Source organism: Pelodiscus sinensis, chromosome Z (assembly GCF_052426305.1).
Source record: "Pelodiscus sinensis isolate ZL-2025 chromosome Z, ASM5242630v1, whole genome shotgun sequence".
Lineage (NCBI taxonomy): Eukaryota > Metazoa > Chordata > Testudines > Trionychidae > Pelodiscus > Pelodiscus sinensis.
The window spans coordinates 31386348-31403045 of NC_143085.1; the positions used below are offsets into that span (position 1 = coordinate 31386348).

Consider the following 16698-nt stretch of genomic DNA (forward strand, 5'->3'; position numbering starts at 1 on the left):
TAGAACTCCCAACAGAAAACCACAACATTGTACATGGAGAGACACAGGAAAAGCCATTCATCAAGAATACAACTTTCAGTCTCAGCTTCAGTATAACTATAGGTGCCAGGCTGTTAAGAATTGATACTGGGCTTTACCATTAGGAAAGAAATCCAGCAGGAACACTGGGCACACTCAACTCAAGTTACATGTAGCTTTCAAAAGGAGAATATTAAACCAATTGGTTTTTAGAGCAGTGTACACACAACAAACAAGGAGAGCAACCTCAAGGCTCTGTAGAAAGTAGTTCCACATACATACAGCCCAGTAACTACTTCCAAAGAAAAAAGTAGGAAGCAGGGCTTAGTTGGCTTCCTTTTATATACACATCAGGTCAGTTAAAAATGCCGTGAGATTAGGTGGATGTGTGTAGCAGGGAATGGTGAAACAGAATATGTGACGGGACGGCCATGTGCAGCTTGAAGGTCATAGACATTAGAAAGAAGTTAACAACCAAATCAAAAAGGATACTTTGCATCTAAATAGGGTTCATACTTGTTACATGGCTGTCACAGGCACATGCTATTTAAATGTTGCATTTCATGAACACATTGAGGGTATCTCTGCCATATGCTCTTTATGTCAGTGTGTACAATGCATATACTATTCACCCCCTTGCAGAGTTATACATAACTATGTAAATAGTGAGCCTCTCTTTAGGCAAGTAAACAATTGCCTGAGCCTGCAGGGTATGCATGCTACACATCTCTCTACAGGACCAAGCTGTGTCTACCCCTTCCCCCAGATATTTAAGGCCCTAACAAAATCATGGCTGTGAAAAAATGTGTCAGGCTGAAATGTGGCCTCCCACCGAGGAAACTGGTCTTGTGTACTTTTACCTTGTACTATACAAATTTCACAGGGAGACTAATGTTACTCAAATTGGAGGTTATGACCCAAGAAGGAGTTGCAGATGAAAGGGTGGGCTCTGCAAGGTAATTTTAGGGAGATCACAGTATTGCCATCTTGACTTCTGCACTGCAGTCAGAACTGGGTGGCCAGAGAGCAGTGGCTCGTGGATAGGCATCCAGCTCCGAAGGCAGCACTCCACCACCAACAGCAGAGAAAGGTGGCAATACAATAGCACTGCAAAAATGAGGGTGGCATGGTATTTCACAGCTGGGTGGCTGCTGCTGCTGGCAGTGGTGCTGCCTTCAGAGCTGGGCTCCTTCTCAGCAACTGCAACCCTCTAGCTGTCCAGCTCTGAAGGCAGGACTGCCACCTGCAGCAATGCAAAAGAAAGGGTAGGCATGCCATAAGTACCGACAACAACTTTGCAAAAAAAATCCCACACACTCTTTTTTGGGTCAGGACCTCTACAATTACATCATCATGAAATTTCATGTTTAAATAGCTGAAATAATGAAATTTGCTATTTTTAAAATCCTGTGTCCAAAATGGTCTGTGAATTGGAAGGCCCTACTGATATTTTACAGAGTACAATCTGGACTGATGGACACTATATCCCCTCAATTCTCCAAGCTGGGATGATTGGTTTTCTAAAGTTGTAATATGTCTCTAATGTCATACAGCAGAATCTTATAACTATACATACAGTGTTGTCACACATTTTACCAAAATAATTGGTAAATTATGGTAACATGTGTTTTAAAGTTTTGTACAAAATCCATTATAACTTTGTAAAAAGGGTGAGGGGAAGATTACTCACCCTGTGCAGTAACTGGAGTTCTTTGAGATATTCCTACGGGTGCTCCACTTAGGTGTGTCAGTGCCACTGTGCACATGGCCAGGAGATCTGTTAGCAATCCCCCGGCTGCTGGCGCATGCTTGACAGATACGCACCGGCTCAGATACCCAGATTGACAGATACGTGCCGGCGGCCGTTCCCTCCATTCCTTCTCTATGCCAGACTGTGTTAGCCCAAAGCAGAGCGGAGGAGGGCAGGTGTGGAGCACCCATGAGGACATATCTCGAAGAACTCCAGTTATTGCAAAAGGTGAGTAACCCTCCTTCAAGGGTCCCAATGGGTGCTCCAATTAGGTGACTATGCATCAGTGTACCTGCTTGGTGGTGGGTGCTCCGTGATGCAGGACTGGATGTTGGACAGGACCTTACATCCAAATTTAGTGTTAGAGTCCTGAAAGGTCTGAATAATGTTACGTTGTGCAAAAGTTATTGACCGAAGCCCATGTTGCAGCTCTGCAAATAGTGTCCATGGGAAGATCCTTAAGGAAAGCAGTCATGGTAGATACTGCTCTTATGGAGTGCCCCCATATAACTGTCAGTGGCTGTCTCCGTTTCTGGGAGTAAGCCAACCATATGCATATAGAAATCCATTTGGATATTTGCTGTTTGGAAACAGGTTGACCTCTAGACTTGTCTGTGCAAGACATGAGTCTGGGTGTTCATCAGAAGTCTTTTGTGCATTCCAAGCAGAAAGGCGGCTACTGCCCTGTGTACAGCCAACATGTGTAACTGACTGTTTGTTGGCCTCATATGGTTTAGGGAAGAAAACAGATAGGTATATTGGTTCATTATAATGGAAGGAGGTAAGTATCCTGGGGAGGAATTTTGGGTGGGTTCTAAGGACGACCGTGTCCTTGTGGAAATATGGTGTACAGTGGATCTGCCATGAGTGATGTTCTCTCTCCCACTCTCCTAGCTGATGTTATTGCTATGAGAAAGGCTACTTTCATAGATAGGTGTAGTAGTGAGCAAGCTGCAAGTGGCTCGAAAGGTGGTCTCCTGATTGAGTCCAGCACGAGGTTCAGCTCACATGATGGCACTGGATTCCTACGTGGGGAATATAGGTTCCGTATTCCTTTCCAAAATCTCTTGACAAATAAGTGGGGAAAAATGGAATACCCGTGTATGGGTGTGTGAATCACTGATATAGCTGCTAAATGTATATTGATGGAATTAACTGATAATACTGTGTTCTGCAGGATATATTCCAGTCAGGATATCACCCCATCTTTGTGTGGCTCCTGCATGTGAGCCGAATTCCATGCTGCATACCTAGCTCGCTTCTGCAGGTAAGATCGTCTCATAGGGGGTCTCCTGGAATTAATTACAATGTCTCTGATTCTTCAAGGTGAAACAAAACACAGGACTATGCAGTATTTTAAAAGACTAACAAGATGGTTTATTAGGTGATGAGCTTTTGTGGGCCAGACCCACTTCCTCAGATCAAATAGTGGAAGAAAATTGGCATGACCATATATACCAAAGGATACAAACCAAAAAAAATGAACACATATGAAAAGGACAAATCAAATTTCAGAACAGAAGGGGGATGGGGGGGGGGTTGTAAATGTCTGTAAGCTAATGATATTAGAGATAATTGGGGAAGCTATCTTTGTAATGGGTAAGGTAATTAGTATCTTTGTTAAGACCTAGGTGTAAAGTGTCAAATTTAAGCATGAATGACAGTTCAGAGGATTCTCTTTCAGGTCTGGTGTTAAAATGTCTTTGAAGCAGGATGCAAGTAATCAAGTCATTGAGACAATGCCCTTTCTGGTTGAAATGGAAAGAACCTGTTTTTTCTTTGTGATCCTGTCTAATATCGGTTTTGTGGGCATCAACGGGGTTAGCTCTTTGAAGGAGAGCCAACAAGCATCCAGGCTCACAGGTTTAGTGAATGTAGCCAGGGGCGTGGTATATGCTCCTTATCTTGAGTCAAATGAGCTCAGTACAAGTTTCCTTCAGTATGCTGACGTGCTGAGTTGGAGTATGTTAGGATACCAAATTTGTCTCTGCCAATTGGGGGCTTTTGTTGACGCCAACGATTGTTCTGGGTCGCCATGATCAAACAATCATTGAGATATGGAAAAAATGTTTGTCTTCTTCCCAGGTATGCAGCTACCGTGGATAATACTTTGGAAAAGACTCTAGGTGGTATGGACAGCCCAAAGGGGAGCATCCTGTACTGATATTTTAAGTCCTTGATAGTGAACCTGAGGAATCATCTGTGAGCTGGGTGAATAGATACATGAAAATATGCATCCTTCAGGTCGAGGGTAGCTAATCATCTCCTTTCTCTAAGGCAGGTATGATCTTTGCCAGTGTGACCATCTTGAACTGTTGATACTTAATGAACCAGTTGAGCCCAAAGTTAGACTGGCTTCCACCTCCCCACCCCCGATTTCTTGATAGTTAGAAAGTATCAGGAATAAAAAAAACCTTCCTCTGTAGCCGCTGGGTACTTCCTTTATAGCACCTAGTTCTAGGAGGCACTGAGCTTCTTCCAGGAGGACCAATTTGTGAGAAGAGAGTCCCTGAAGAGGGATGGGTTAGGCGTGGAAAGGGGGGGGTTGGTGTAACTGTTGTGAATGGTATGCAGTATCCGGTTCATATTATTTCTAGGACCCACTGGTCTGAGATGCTGGTTTTTCATACCGGGTAGAATGCGGCAAGTATTTTGGAATATTTGTTTGCTTGGTTGTACCTGCTCTGGAGCATTGAGGGGTTTTGTACCCTAAACAAAATCCTCAAATTTGCTGATGTGAGGGGGATGCTTGGGTCAATGACTGCTCACTTGAGACTGTCGTCGAGTTTCTCACGCGCCTCTTGTTCTCATAGGGCCTTTGCTGTTGTGTATACCCTTGCACTCTGAACATTTTGTTATATTGTTTGTATTGTTTTCTCTTGGCTCCAGGTGGCTATATTCCTGGTGGCTATATTCCTAATGTGCGGAACTTTGCCGTGGAGTCCTTCAGTGCGTGGAGAGCTGAGTTTGATGACTCTGGAAATAGTTTCTCACCCTCAAATGGCTGATTCTCAATGTTTGATTGAACCTCCCTGGGGAATCCCAACAGCTGCAGTCTGACATCCATCTCATCACTACTGCCAATGGCATCAACCTGGCCGCTGTGTCTGCTGCATCTAATGCTGCCTGTAGAGCTGTTGAGAGATTAATGATCGATCCTTCTCTGATATTTGATTTGAACTGCTCCCTTACATCCTCAGGTATATATTGAATAAAGGAACTGAATGATTCAAACATGTTGTATGAATATTTGGCTAGCAGAGCCACAGTTTGCAATTCTCAGCTGAAGGGAGGCCGCCTTCTCCATAGCATCCAGCCTTTTTATCTCTATCCTGACTTGGAGTTCTGGGGTACTGTTGTTGCTTCCCTCCCCCCCAATTGGCTGCTTCGTCTACTAGTGAATTAGGAGAGGGGTGAGAAGAAGAATTCGACTTCTGTGGGGATGACGTAGTATTTCTTACCGAGGTGTTTGTTTTTTGTTTTGTTTTTTAAATGTTGGAGGCGCCGATGCAGGAGTTTTCCAGATGGACTTGGCAGGATCTATCAAGTCTTCATTCATTGGTAAAGCCAGCCTGGTATGTTGAGGTAAGCTGAGTGTGCTCGTGAGTTTGTGTTTGTTCTGTGTTACGTCAGAGATTTTTTTTTATGGCAAGTGTGTCTGCTACTCTCCTGAGTAAATCTTGGAACCCTCTGGAGTCAACCCCTCTGACTGGTAATGCAGGGAGACTGTGTTCCTCCATCATGGAATAGGAAGTATTGGGCTGAACAGAGGAAGCCTGTGTTTCCTCCTCCATAGATGACTCGGTCCCAGTCAGCTCATTTTCAGCTGTGTCCCAGGATAGTGTGTTGGGTCCAGTAAGATGCACAGGAGTCTGAATAGGCCCACTGTGGAGGAATCGATGGAGAAATCCACTGTGTCCACTGCCATTTCTGCATTTGGTGTTGTTGTGGTTCTGCATATGGAGGACTCTGTGCTGGCCCTTTCCTCCCTGTCATCACTAAATCTGGTGGATATTTGTGATGCTGGTGTCAAGGAGAACAGGGAACATTTGGACTGTGGCGTGCTGTTGGTAACAAATAGTGGTGAACATGGTACTGATGCTACTATGAGGTCGACCTCTTATGAACCTCGGTACCAGAGTACGTGGAGGCATTGCTATGTATTTCCTTATAGCTGCCTGCGTCTCTACTGTTGGCGCTTTGAAATGTGCCAGTACTGGCGGTACCAAGCATTTATTCAAATGCAGCATTCTACTGCTCTTCAGCTTGCCAACTTGTTTGTTCCTCAGCAGAACCATGTTCTCCACTGGTGCCACATTACTGTGGGGAGAGCTTGAAGCATGGCCTGCAGCTCCATGCTTCATATTGGGTCATGGCTTTTCTTTAAGCTGGATCCCCTGTCCTGCTTTTGGGAGCTCTGCCTACTGGCATTCTTACCAGCCTCCTTTGTCTTTGTTAGAGGCTGAGGCACAGCAGGGTATTGGGAGTATTTTGTGCTCCACTCTGGGTGCTGTCCTCTAGCACATTCCTACTAGGGAATGCTCCTCCTTCCCAAGAGGGTTCCCCCCTGGGAGAGTGGGACGGAGGGGTGAATGAGGCTGTGACTCAGCCATGTTGTGGTCCAAGAATAATAGCCTTCTTTGTAGGTCTCGCTTCCTTAGAGCATGGGGTGAGCTTTTGACAGTGTGGGCAGTGACTGATGGGATAGTCTTGCCCTAGGCAGCACAGACACTGCTTGTGTCCGTCTGCTGCTGTGACTGCTGTTCTGCACCCTGTGCACCTTGTAAAGCCCAGTGGTGCGGGCATGACTTTTTTTCTTCTTGTGCTATCCTATGGGCCAGCGGGATGTGGCAGAAACACCTGCGTGGCACTTGGCCCACTTCTCTTGCTGTTATCCTTTTCCTTTTTTTAAATCTTCTCTCTTCTCCACCCTTCCCCCCCCGATGCTGTTAGGGAGACTAAGTGCAACTGATGCCCGCGGTGGTTGAGAAGGAACTGAGGGAGGCTGCTGGCGTGTCTGTCAATCTGAGTGATTGTGCAATAGCACAGCACACGCCAGCAGCTGGGGGACTGCTAACAAAGATCTCTGGGCCGTGTGCACAGCAGTGCTGACACACGTAAGTGGAGCACCAACAGTGATCCCCAAACATAAGAATACAGTCAAATTGTCAAACCTTCCCACAGTAGGTCAGCGCCATTTTTCAGAGATACAGCATCTTCCACCATATTTTCTTTTCCCTTTATATGCACAATTTCTATATTAGTTCTTTTTCTGCTACAATCTATTTTAAGTTTTGTATAAGCTATTATAAAGAATAATATTGTAATAATTTAAGTACTTTGTGTTTTATGATTATGTTTCATATCCTGCCGACTGTTTGGTAGAGATGCATCTGGCAGATTGCTTATATCAGATGTCAAGGTAGGCATAAACCCTTCTGGTCACCATTTTGTTTTAGACTTACAACAAAAATTGTAAAAGAATGTGGTGACTGTTCTTCTTAAAACTGTAACTTTATGTTCCTGTTCAAATTTTCATATTGCTTCTATGCAACAAAAGTCAATTCTGTTGTGTGAATGAAGAATGTAAGTGTTAAGAGATAAAACTGTGAACACCATCACTGGACCAGATGTTCTAACAAGGAACCGGGGACAAATGCAAAGGTGCTGGTGATTGCTGTATAACCCCACTGAGATGTGAGAAGAGGGCAAATTGAGGACTCTGAGGCTATGTCTACACTCGCGGCTTCTTGCGCAAGTAATATGCAAATGAGGCTAAGCGTGGAATATCACCGAGCCTCATTTGCATACCTAATGAGCCACCTTTTTTTCAGAAGAGGTTCTTGTACAAGAAGGTGCGTCTACACTGCCCCTTGTGCAAGAAAAACCCTCTTGCGCAACGCCGTTACACCTATTACTTTTCAGGAAGAACAGCGTTGTGCAAGAGGATTTTTCTTGCGCAAGAAGGGGCAGTGTAGACGCTCCTTGCGCAAGAGCCTCTTCTGAAAAAATGGTGGCTCATTAGGGATGCAAATGAGGCTCGGTGCTTAGCCTCATTTGCATATTACTTTCGCAAGAAGCCGCGAGTGTTGACAGCCTCAGAGAGGAGGCAAGCACCTATTAGTTGGTACAAGATAGCTATAATCAAAACTAGCACAATAAAACAACAGATAAGGGATGAGTAGAACTTAAGAAAACAAGCACTCGTCAAATGGCAATTGATTATGGCATGGGTAGGTTTAGAAGTTAAAATAAAACAAGTTAAAAATTACTAAGAAAAGTTAGATGTCTGCAAGTCACCAGGGCCTGATGAAATGCATCCTATAATACTCTAGGAGCTGATAAAGGAGGTATCTGAGCCTTCAGCGATCACCTTTGAAAAATCATGGAAGTCAGGAGAGATTTCAGAAGACTGGAAAAGGGAAAATATAGTGCCCATCTATAAAAAGGGAAGTAAGAATAACCCAGGAAGCTACAGACCAGTCAGTTTAACTTCTGTGCCTAGGAAGATAATGGAGCAAGAATTAAGGAATTCATCTGCAAACATCTGGAAGAAAATAAAGTGATAGCTAACATCCAGCATAGATTTGTAAAGAACAAATAAAGCAATCTGCTTTCTTTGATAGGATAACAAGTCTTGTGGATAAGGGAAAAGAGGTGGACGTGGTATATCTAGACTTTAGTAAGGCATTTGACAGGCTCTCGCATTACCACCTTATCAATAAAGTAGGGAAATACAACCTAGATGGAGCTACTATAAGGTGGGTGCATAACTGGCTGAAGAATAACTTCTGAGAATGGTTGTGAACTCTTAACCATTCTGGAAGGGCATAACAAGTGGGGTTCCATAGGGATCTGTTTTGGGGCCAGTTCTGTTCAAAATTTCCCTGCCTGTCAGAGTGGTGAACCACTGGAATAAACTGAGTAGGGGGGTTGTGGAATCTCCATCACTGGAGATATTTAAAAGCAGGTTAGACACCTGTAAGGGATGATCTTCTAGACTGTGCTTGGTCCTGCCGTGAGGGCAGGGGACTGTACTCTATGACCTTTCAAGGTTCCTTCCAGTTCTAGTGTTCTATGATGATGCAAAACTCACTGATCCCACTGAAGGAAAATTACTATAAAAAAAAGGGACTGCTTTGTCATGAATTTTGACTAAGTCTTGCCACTGGAGCCTCAGTCTGAACCAAAAAAACCTGATTCCTCACCTTGTACTTAGCCTGCTTGGCTGCCAGGGTAATACAAGCATCAGACTGATAACTATAAACATCAACTGGCAGGACATGTGTGCATGCATGCATGTCTCTATGCTAGCTGCTTTTGTATTATACTCTTAATCAACTCAGTATATTGCCTTTTCCCCTGTAAAAATCCTGTGTGCTTCTTATAAGCATAACAAAATTTTGGTAGTACAAGGCTCCAGGGTAGCATTTTAGAATCTGAGCCTTTACTTCTGTTTAGTCTGTTAAGAACCTGAACTGTCCATTAAGAAGATATGGTTTCAGTTGCTTAACTACCCACACCAGAGGGTGAACATATGAATACAAACCGTCACAGTATCCTACTGCCTTCCCACTGATGCATCTAGTTACACATCATCAAGTGGGCACATCTTGGTTTTCACTAAGGTATATTCTAGTCTACACTCTGCTGCAAGCAGAATCCTGAACGGGTCATCCGCATTCCCTGGCATTCACCTCCACTAACGATCAACTTAGATCAATTGAAATCCACTTTTTATGCATGTTGTTTGTCCCAATAAAGAGATAAATACCTAGTATGAATGTAGAATAGACTTAGGCAGCAAAGGGTCAACCAGGAAGCAAGCAGAGCCAGGAAATACTCTAACCATTACCTCTTCACCAGGATCATATCATAGTATCCATATATCTAATTTTTCAGTTACACTTCCACTTCAAACTAATGAAGTAGTTTGAATTTTAGCTCTGAGCTAGGCACTGGACTTGGTTCAAATCTAATTTCACAAAGCTAGTTTGCAGATGTGAAGTCTACTGCTAATGGATATTAGTCACCACCATGTAATAGCAGCAGGTAGGATGAAAGCATAAAACTGATGGCATATTATAAACCCTACAGTTCTGTCATTTCTTTACCTGTCAAATTAGATTTTAACTGATCCAGTTGTGAGGACATGAGTGCAAACTGCTCTTCTTTTTGGTTTAGTTTTTTAATCATATCTGTGGAAATAAAATTATATTTAAAAAATAAAGTTAATTTTCCAATAGTTGCAGCTCACTTTTTAAAGCAAACTTTACTGACCAGGAATATACATTACTCTTGAATAAAACAAGGAGGAGACAAAAAAAATCCTGTTTTATTCCTAACTGCAGAGACTAATCCTGCTAAATTATGAAATACAGGATCAAGGGGGAAAAAAATTCTACACTTTTAGTAGGTTTTGAAGGGATTCATTTTGATTCCAGGGAAGCATACCTTGCATAGATTTTTGAACACTTTCCGCCTCTTCAGCAGCACTAGTAAACTTTCCTTTCTAGAAGGGAATGCAAACCCAAGAAAAGTTTTAACCAATTGGAATGACATATTATTATTCAAATACAAACTTAACTGAAAATAGTGCAAGCCCATACGCAGAAGGGTGCAAAGGGTGTGAACGCAACCCCCCACACCTCTTCATGGTTCACCATGGGGCCTATTCCAGTCGGCCTGGGGAAGGCAAGGGCAGCACATTACCCCAGCCTACCTCCCCCATGCTCCGGCCAGTTGGGAAAGGCTGGAGCTGATTCCCTCCTTCCCTCACACAGGAGTGAGGTTGGTGGCGGAGTTGGCCGGAAGGAGGACAGTGGCAGCCCTGTAGCAGTACTATTTTTTCAATTCTTGATTTGATCATTACCCACTGTGGTCACACAGGTATTAGAAGGTTTCTACTTGTGCCATATTTTGAATCTGACAACACAGAAAAAAAATAAAAAAGAAAACAAAGAAAAGGAAAAATCCTCTCCTTAGTTTGAAAGGCAGTCCATAGACATAAAAAAGGAACTTTTGTAATCTAGAGAAGAAAGGAGCAGCAGTAGCATAGTTTGGTGTGGGAGAGGTGGTTCACAGGTTTTGCAAAGTTAGCGGGCAAGACCTCGATTTAAAAAAAATTAGCTCAGAGGCTGCAGTGGAATTGTCTTGAATGGTCCCATGCAGCCTTGCATCCAATCTCAATCTTTTCCAGCCATGATGGCAGGAAGAGATGAAAAGTTAGTGATGTCTGAGGAAAGGTCAGAACACAGATTGAGAAACCGCATTATTTTCTCTGTCATCATACGATACAGCTATGATCTCAAAAAGAACACATGGAAATAATGAGACATATCTTGTTTCCTCCTAAATTTGGGATAATCTCAGTAGGAGCTAGCCCAAATAGAGAATACTGACAAATTTATTACATTGCAAAACAAGAAGTGAAAATTTGTTATTCAAAAGTTACTTGTAAATAACACAATGAAGTAGTTAGTTAACTCATGTTAAAGAGCTATAGCTACCCTTAACTATTCTAAAAATATGTTGTATGATCTATTTAATCTGCCTCGTTTTTATTGTAAATCAATAACAGATGAACTCTGCTTAGGCTACAGCTTGATAATGTGAAAGTTAATCTTACTGTATTTTTTCCCATTTTGAAATCAGATATACAAAGCATGAGGACTCAAGTCTGTATTCCTTACTTAGATAAAAGTTCCTTTGAAATGACTAAGATTTTTGCTTGAGTAAGGATAGTAGCTACATTTGACACTTAGAATCTAACAGCAATGATTTCCCCTTAAAAAGTTCAAAGAGAACCCAATGGGTAGAGGGAACATTTCTGAGAATTACTCACCAAAAGTTGAAGCTCCTTTTCCAAAGATTCTTTAACTTGATTTACTGCACTCAAGTTTTTCTCAAGGTCAAGAAGCTTTTGCTCTTTGCCCTGCAGTTCTTTGGCCAGATTACTAGCCTGGCAGGGTGATTAGATGGAGTAAAACAAAAATTACAAACATGAATGGAAAAAATAAAAACATAAAACCTTGAGCTTCAAGGAAATAACCAAAATGTTCAAACCACCATATGAAGAAAAATTAAAAAACCAAACAAAAATTAAAGGAAAAGTGTTGTGTTAACTAAATAGAGCGGATTAGCTGATTTAAACAGGAGGCTGCACTAAAGTACTAACTGTATCTCACAAAAGTTTCTAATAATTCTTGTAATTTGAAAGTATTCTAAATTGAAGTTCTCTCAGAATCATGTTTCAAGCATTCTTTAATGCTAGACATATTGAGTATGTTCAAGTGTTTTAAAGTGTGCTAATCACATCACTAGAATGTTTTTACTGGAATATTTAGTAAGTCTATTACAGCTGACTGTACTGAACATTACATCTTGCTGGGATGATTTTCAAAGATATTGAGCACCTATACCATCCATAGACTTTAATGGGAATCATGAATGTGCAACATGATCTCTGAAAATCATGCTAAAAGTCAATGTACATCCAGTTTTTTGGCACCATTTGTGGAAAGATTTAGCCAAGAGGTGTTGTTACTACTATATCTATGACCACACAGCAGACTTCACAGATCTCATGTGAAGGGGAAGGAGCCCAGACACTACCTTTCAGTCCCTGTTTCCAAATTAAAATAACAGACTAATCATCCACCTAGGTAATAATGTAGTGATATCCAACCACAAATCCACTGTCAGCTACTGCTTGGAGTTCCAGTAAAATTACTGGCATGTATAATGTGGCAAGCTTTGCTTAAAAAACATTTTATTTGATAATGCTATTTCACACAACAACACTACCATGCATAGATGCCCTATTAACTTATCTCACTGTGATATTATGGGTCTTCTGGGACATGTTAAGTATGGCACCTTTTCCTTTGTCTTTTCCCCCTTTGGGGCTACCAGGAAAGAAAAATGGTTATTCACCCAGTCATTCCATTCCTGAATTGTTAAGGGATAAAGAGTCTCACTTTCATCCAAAAGCCATTGGATTTCACACTGATGAGGTGATCACTTACAGCTCCCTGCACTATACATTTTTGCTTATTTGAGTCACAAGCATTAAGCATGCCACTTACTCTGCCTGTTCCTCACACAGAACTCATGACACAGAAGTGAAGTGATTTGCCAATAGCACACAGGATGTTTGTGGCAAGACTAGAAATGGAGTAAGGATACCTGAGTTCTAAGTTCTGTGCTTTAACCACAAGGCTGTCCCACAAAGTGGTACACACCTCTTCCCAGGGTTTCTGAAAGTCTTAGGGATATGAGGAAACCTCTGTGGAAATCAATATGTTTATCAGAGGCAAGAGATTTTCCTAGAGTCATACATGACAATCTGAATACATCCTCTATTTAACTTATCACACATCAATATATACATGGATTCTTCCTGCTTGTTAGAATCACATATGCCAACACAGCTATCAGAGAACATAGGATTCATAAATTATACGATTCATAAATTCACAATAAGGAAGATCTTCTACAGGAGAGTGATCCATACAACTCTATTCAAACCACAACCCTGAAAACAAGATTAAGCCCTCCATATTTGACATGGTGGACCGTTTCTTAACCTATTTAGATTTAAAAATATAGTCTCAAGATGACCTTCCCCTCTGTGATGAGATCATGACTGTAAATAAAGTACAGATGTAAATTAAAACAAAACAAAATTAAAGTAAAAAAGATGGATGTTGATACAAACCTTGGTACTCCCATCAACTTTTTCAGTCTCTAAGTTTTGTATCCGTTTCTCAGCTGCCTCTAGCTCCTTGCTAAGTTTCTGGACTTCCAATGTACCTTCAGAATTAGCTTTCTGAAGTGCATCAAGGTCCAAAATCTTTTCGTCAACAGCTTTGATCTGTGTTGTTAAACTATCAATAACCTTGGTTTGTTCATTGCACTTGTTTTGCAGTACCTCTAGCTCTTTTACCTTTATTTCAGCTTCCTGCAATTTGTTTAAAGCATCTTCCATTTCTACTAGATGTTGATCTTCTACACTTTCTAGTTTGGTCTTCAAGCTTTCCAGGCTTCTCTCTCTCTCCTCAGTGATTTCCAAGAACTTCACTTTCAGAACTTCAATCTCTGTCAGATGCTGAGATTTTTCATTTTCTTGTTTTAGTTTTAAATTTGAAGTTTCATTTTCATGTTCTAATTTCATTTGCTCAATCTGGATCTTCAGGTCTGTGAATTCAGCAGCCTGAGCCCCAACACCTTTGGTGAATGAAGCCTTTAGTTCTTCCATTGCTTGCTGATGTGAAGCAATAGCAGATTCCAGCTTTGATTTCCACAGTTCTATCACATCTGAATTCTCCTTGTTGGCACCATCAAGCTTAATTTTCAACAACTCATTTTCTTTTGCAATTCTTTCATGTGAAGCAGAAAGTGTTTTGATCTCCTTATGATAAGATTCCTCACTGATTCCGAACTTCTCTTTTAGTGAATTTATTTCATTCTGATGTTCCTTGCTAATTTCTGCCATTTTCTCTTGCAAAGAACTTATTTCTTGTAGCAGTGAGAGAGAACTGTCCACATCACTGACTGGCTTACTAGACTCAAATCTCCCTCGGAGCTCAGCTACTTCCTTGACCCGTAATGCTAGATCTCTCTCTAGTTCCATGATGCGAGATTTTTCTGATACTGTGGCCACCTATGATCAATAGCATTTTAAAAAGAGGAACAGTTACACTACATATATATTATGAAGAGATTTTTTTTTTTAAATCTTCAATTATTATAAAACTAACCTCATTAGTATATCCATACCACTCTGTTTGGCAATAATTGACCAAAATCAGACCTAGTCTAATACAAATACCCATTCCTATTGAGACAGGCAACAGAGCAAAAATAAGAACAGTTTTTTTCTTAACATGGAAATCTATTAAGCAAACAAATCTAAAATACGTGATTTTGTTCCTTTTAAAATAAAAGTATCAATACTCATGTTTATACCTCACTTTTTATTTAAGCTGTAATGCATTTAAAAAAAACTCCTTTTTCGAGTTAGTTGTTAAAAAGAAAAACTGTTAAAGAAAAAAGCTTACAACTGCAGCTTGTTTACAGGTTACTGAAGTCTACGAAAATGCTTCTAATAATGAATTTAAAGTGGAATGATAAGGGCAGAAAGGTTGCAGTCTTCATTACTCCAAATAACTGCTTCCTTATATAATTCATTTGTTCTGAAGCTGACAGAGAAATGCAAATATATTTGTTTGCTCTAGAGGTACACATGAATGCAACTCCCATAACATCTATCCCCAAATTGTCTTTAAAATTAGTCTGACATTCTTGGTGCCATAGAAAGATTAAAAAATTAATTAAGAATCACAAAACCACCACTGTTCAAGATAAGGAAATTATGGTCTCTCCTCCTCTTTGTATTATCAAGATTAAAGATATTACTTGCCCAGAATAGTTCTTTAAGTATTTTCTATAGATCCCACTCTTTGTTTTATATTATTCCACTTATAATGTGTTTTAAATCTTTCCCACAAATCCCATCAACTGCAATATATTTTGCACTATATATTGAGACATAGGTCAGGAAAGAACTTTAAAAGATAATGAAGGACTACTTACTATAAGTCAATAAGCGGAATAAGCAAGGATGTTTGGAAGTTATTATCTTGATGGAGCAACTGGTATCTTTGCAGTCTATTTAGGATAGATTATTCAAGCAGCAATGTTTTTGGAAGTGTTTAATAAGTTAAATGACTCTCTCACATCCTATTCAAGTTGATATGTATAATTGTAGAACAAAATCCTTTTCCCATGAATAACGAAGACATATTAGATGGCTGTTTAATGACTCTTAGACCAAAGCTCACTTTGTCAAAGGAAAAGAGGGCCAAATAGATGAGACATAAGAGAAAGGAAAAAAAATAAACCATCACTCCTTGGTCCCAGACAGCTAAATAAAAGTAACTGTTGTAAGAAGTAATTTTCTAATGCAGAAAAATGATAGCTTCTCAAGAGCAAACTAGCTCTCTTAGCACTCCTCAGTTTGAAAAGAGTGAAAATAATTGCCAGCTTGATTAACAAGTTATCTTTACAAGGATACAGCAATTGGCCTTGAAATATTTTCCTAAGTGTTACAAGAATCATAATACAACTGGCATGAATTGATTCGTTTCAATACCAGGTAGAATTCTTCACATAGATGGCTGAAATCTCTTATCTCCTCTTGGATCAGTTTTACAAGTTCATCAAATATTTGATACTGTAGTGCAGCTATTTAGAATGTATTTTAAAGTTATTCTCATCTTTCAGTTACTAAGAGTTTGCTTTCTCCAGCTACATGATTCCATGAACACTGAAGTAAAAAATGAGGGCTTCTCAACCCAGCCTTCATGTGCACATGGGAATTTAGGAACAAGGGAATTTGTGAACAGCAGTGTCATGTAACATGTGACCTATATATGCATCACAAAATGGGAGATTTATCTCCTTTTGTCACAGTCACTGACTTTGACAATATATATTTTAGCACTATTTGATCAGTTATACTGAAGTGTCTGCTGTGAATAGCCAACAATAGGGAAGCTACAATATGGCGAACATACAAGATTCTTACTAACCTGTCTTAGGTTTCGCATATTTTCTTTTGGAAATACAAATAATTTTGACTGGTTCTTGCCAAAAAGTCTGAGGTTTTAGGCCCTATGCTGGCAGTTTATTGGAATGAGAACTACTATATCTGTACAAAGAAATAAGCACCCTGCTTTCCCCACAGACACAAATCTCAAATCTAGTCTGGGGCATGGATCTCAGCAGTGGATTATGCACAGATCAAGTCACTCTGCAGGATTACATGAGCCCTGCCCAGAAGGGATCTTTAGGTACTGGGAGTAGCTTGGTTATTAGTCAGTCAATCTCATGTTAAAAGAAAGCATAGCTGTGTGTTCCAGTGGTAA

At 40.6% G+C, this 16698-nt stretch overlaps 1 protein-coding gene across 8 annotated transcripts in view; it reads right to left on the minus strand.

Moving 5' to 3' along the window:
- Window positions 1-16698, minus strand: part of CLIP1 (CAP-Gly domain containing linker protein 1) — a 136382-nt gene that overhangs the window by 38905 nt on the left and 80779 nt on the right. For all 8 annotated transcript variants that reach the window (XM_075898662.2, XM_075898671.2, XM_075898669.2 and 5 more), the window contains 4 exons: window positions 13488-14432; window positions 11613-11729; window positions 10223-10280; window positions 9883-9966 (listed from right to left, as the gene is read on the minus strand). In XM_075898662.2, the coding sequence (XP_075754777.2) occupies window positions 9883-9966; window positions 10223-10280; window positions 11613-11729; window positions 13488-14432 (1204 nt within the window). The remainder of the gene's footprint in view (window positions 1-9882; window positions 9967-10222; window positions 10281-11612; window positions 11730-13487; window positions 14433-16698) is intronic.